The sequence below is a fragment of the Fonticula alba genome (genome assembly GCF_000388065.1).
Source record: "Fonticula alba strain ATCC 38817 unplaced genomic scaffold supercont2.7, whole genome shotgun sequence".
NCBI classification, from domain to species: domain Eukaryota; order Rotosphaerida; family Fonticulaceae; genus Fonticula; species Fonticula alba.
The window spans coordinates 99,935-102,196 of NW_009242977.1; the positions used below are offsets into that span (position 1 = coordinate 99,935).

At 69.3% G+C, this 2,262-nt stretch overlaps 1 protein-coding gene across 1 annotated transcript in view; it reads right to left on the reverse strand.

Moving 5' to 3' along the window:
• H696_04214 (hypothetical protein) overlaps positions 1 to 2,262 on the reverse strand; it is a 5,726-nt gene extending 3,464 nt beyond the window's left edge. The window contains exons 1-5 of the mRNA XM_009498091.1: positions 2,107 to 2,262; positions 1,854 to 2,016; positions 1,537 to 1,758; positions 785 to 1,389; positions 34 to 511 (exon numbers count right to left, since the gene is read on the reverse strand). Of these exons, the coding sequence (XP_009496366.1) occupies positions 34 to 511; positions 785 to 1,389; positions 1,537 to 1,758; positions 1,854 to 2,016; positions 2,107 to 2,246 (1,608 nt within the window). The 5' untranslated portion in view covers positions 2,247 to 2,262. The remainder of the gene's footprint in view (positions 1 to 33; positions 512 to 784; positions 1,390 to 1,536; positions 1,759 to 1,853; positions 2,017 to 2,106) is intronic.

The following is a 2,262-nucleotide window of genomic DNA, read 5'->3' on the forward strand; positions in this document are numbered from 1 at the left end:
GGGGGGGAGGGTAGGAGCTGTGTCCTCGCGCACCAGCATCGAGAGATAGTGCCGCGCGGCGGTCGAGGTGTCGCGCCGGGTGCGCTCCAGCGCCAGGCGGGTTTTGGCGCACGCGAGCCCGGCAGGCGCCCGGGCGAGGATGGGGCGCAGGCCGGCCATGCGCCGGCGCTCCAGCCCGGCAGCCAGAGCCAGCGACCCGTCGGCCCGACTTTCGCAATACATTCGCAGGTGGTCGTGTGCCCGAGTCAGGCCGGTCATCAGGCCAGCAGCCGGGGCTTTGGCCACCTGGGTGAAGAAGGCCCGGTCGGCCATTTGCTGGTGGATGGTGCGGTTGTGTGCGGCCAGCGCGCTGGCCAGCTGGACCTCGGCCTCGCCAGCGCCGGCCGCCGCGCGGGTGGCATCAAGCAGCTGCCGGCAGTCATCGGCACTCCAATACAGGTCGGCATCGAAGTCCATGATGGTCGGCTGGCTGAAGCCGCCAGAGCCCACGGCCCCGGGGTCCGGGGCATCGCTACACCAAAAAAAAAAAAAACAAGACAAGCGGGATGGGGAGCGAGAGGGAGATGGAGGTGGAGATGGAGGTGGAGGTGGAGGTGGAGGTGGAGGTGGAGGTGGAGGTGGAGGCGGAGATGGTGATGGAGATGGAGATGGGGATGGAGATGAAGAGGGAGAGAGGGAGATGGAGAGAGAGAGAAAGGGAAAGGGAAAGGCAAGGAGAGAAAGGGGGGGTCAGAGATACTGGGACATGGGACTGGCACGCCGCATAGCGAATGGGGCGACATACGCAAATCGGAAGGTAAAGGCCAGGGGCTCCGGCGGGAGGCTCGTGCCGCGGGACAGGCGCGACACCAGCGACTCAATGCGCACGGGCAAATCCACCAGCGGCAGGCGGGTGCCGACAGCCAGGCCGGCAGCGCCGGCAACATCCCCCCCAGCGAGCCGGGCCAGCGCCGGGGCCACGTCCGTCTGACTGGCCGGGGGGGCCAGGGCCGCAGCCAGAGCCCCATCGAGGCGGATGGCCGAGCGGTCGTCCGAGCACTGGAGCTCGGCCAGGCTAATGTACCGCCAGACGGCCGAGAAAATGTCCGCCCGAGTTGCCGATGCACGGATTGTCTGATGGGCAGCGCGGCTGCTGGTGCACGCGTCGACCGCACGCAGGGGAGCGGCCTCGCCCAGGGCGCCAACCTCGTCGGGCGTCAGCAGTGGCCCAAGATGTCCATCTACCAGGGCCAGGAGCTGGCGCAGGCCGGCCGGCAGGCGGAAGCACTCCGGTGCCAGGGCCGGCCGAAGGTGGACCGCCACATGGATGGCGGTCGGGGCTGGCCCGACGCGTGTTAGCACCACGCCGTCCGTGGCGGGTGTGGGGGCGGCGCCGGCCGGGGGCGACCACTTTGTGTGTGTGTGTGTATGTGTGTGTGTGTGTGTGTGTGTGTGTGTAGATGTCGTGCGTGGCAGCCGCGTGTTAGCCGAAGCAGGAGAGGAGGAAGGGGATGCCAGACAGGCGGGGCGGGAGGCAGGGACAGGGGAGGGATGTACCTCGATGTCGGCCGAGGTCAGAGCCACCACCGGCGCCCCATGGCTGTGCTCCACCCGCAAGAGGACCTTGTCCACGAGCGAGGTGAAGCGAGGGAAGGCGCCATCCGGCCGGCCGGTGGTCGAGTTCAGCACGCGCCCATCCAGGCGGAACTGCCAGGCTGCCTGACCGCGGGCGGTGCGCATGGTCGACGACGCGGCACTCAGGCGGATGGTCCGCGAGACCTGCATTTTTGCGTTGGGAGGGGGGACGGAGGGGGTGTCAACATGCGAGAGGGGGGCTGGGCCGAGGGGAGGGAGACGCCCGGGAGAGTGCGTACGGTTGGCAGCGCGCGAATGGTCTCGTGCGCCTCGATCGAGTGGCGCAGGCGCAGACTGGCCGCCTGGCGCTCGACCTGGACCAGGGTCTCAAAGAGCCGGGCCTCCGGGGCGAAAAGCTCCACCCCGCCGGGGAGCGGCATGTTCAAAGGAAAGGGCCCATAGCTATGGATGTGCGAGGTTAGCCGGGGGGGGGGGGGGGGGGGGGGGGGGGAGCCGCGGGATGAGGGGGAAAGGAGGTGGAGGAGGGCGCACTGGATCGAGGAGTCGATCGGCGGGGCGGCGGACGTGGCAGAGGTGCTGAGGCCCGCGGTGCCCTGGCGCCGGGGGAAGTACTTCAGGGCGTCGACCGGCGCATCCGACTCGGTGGGCGCTGCGGCTGTCCGAGGCTCCATCGGGGGAACAGCAGGG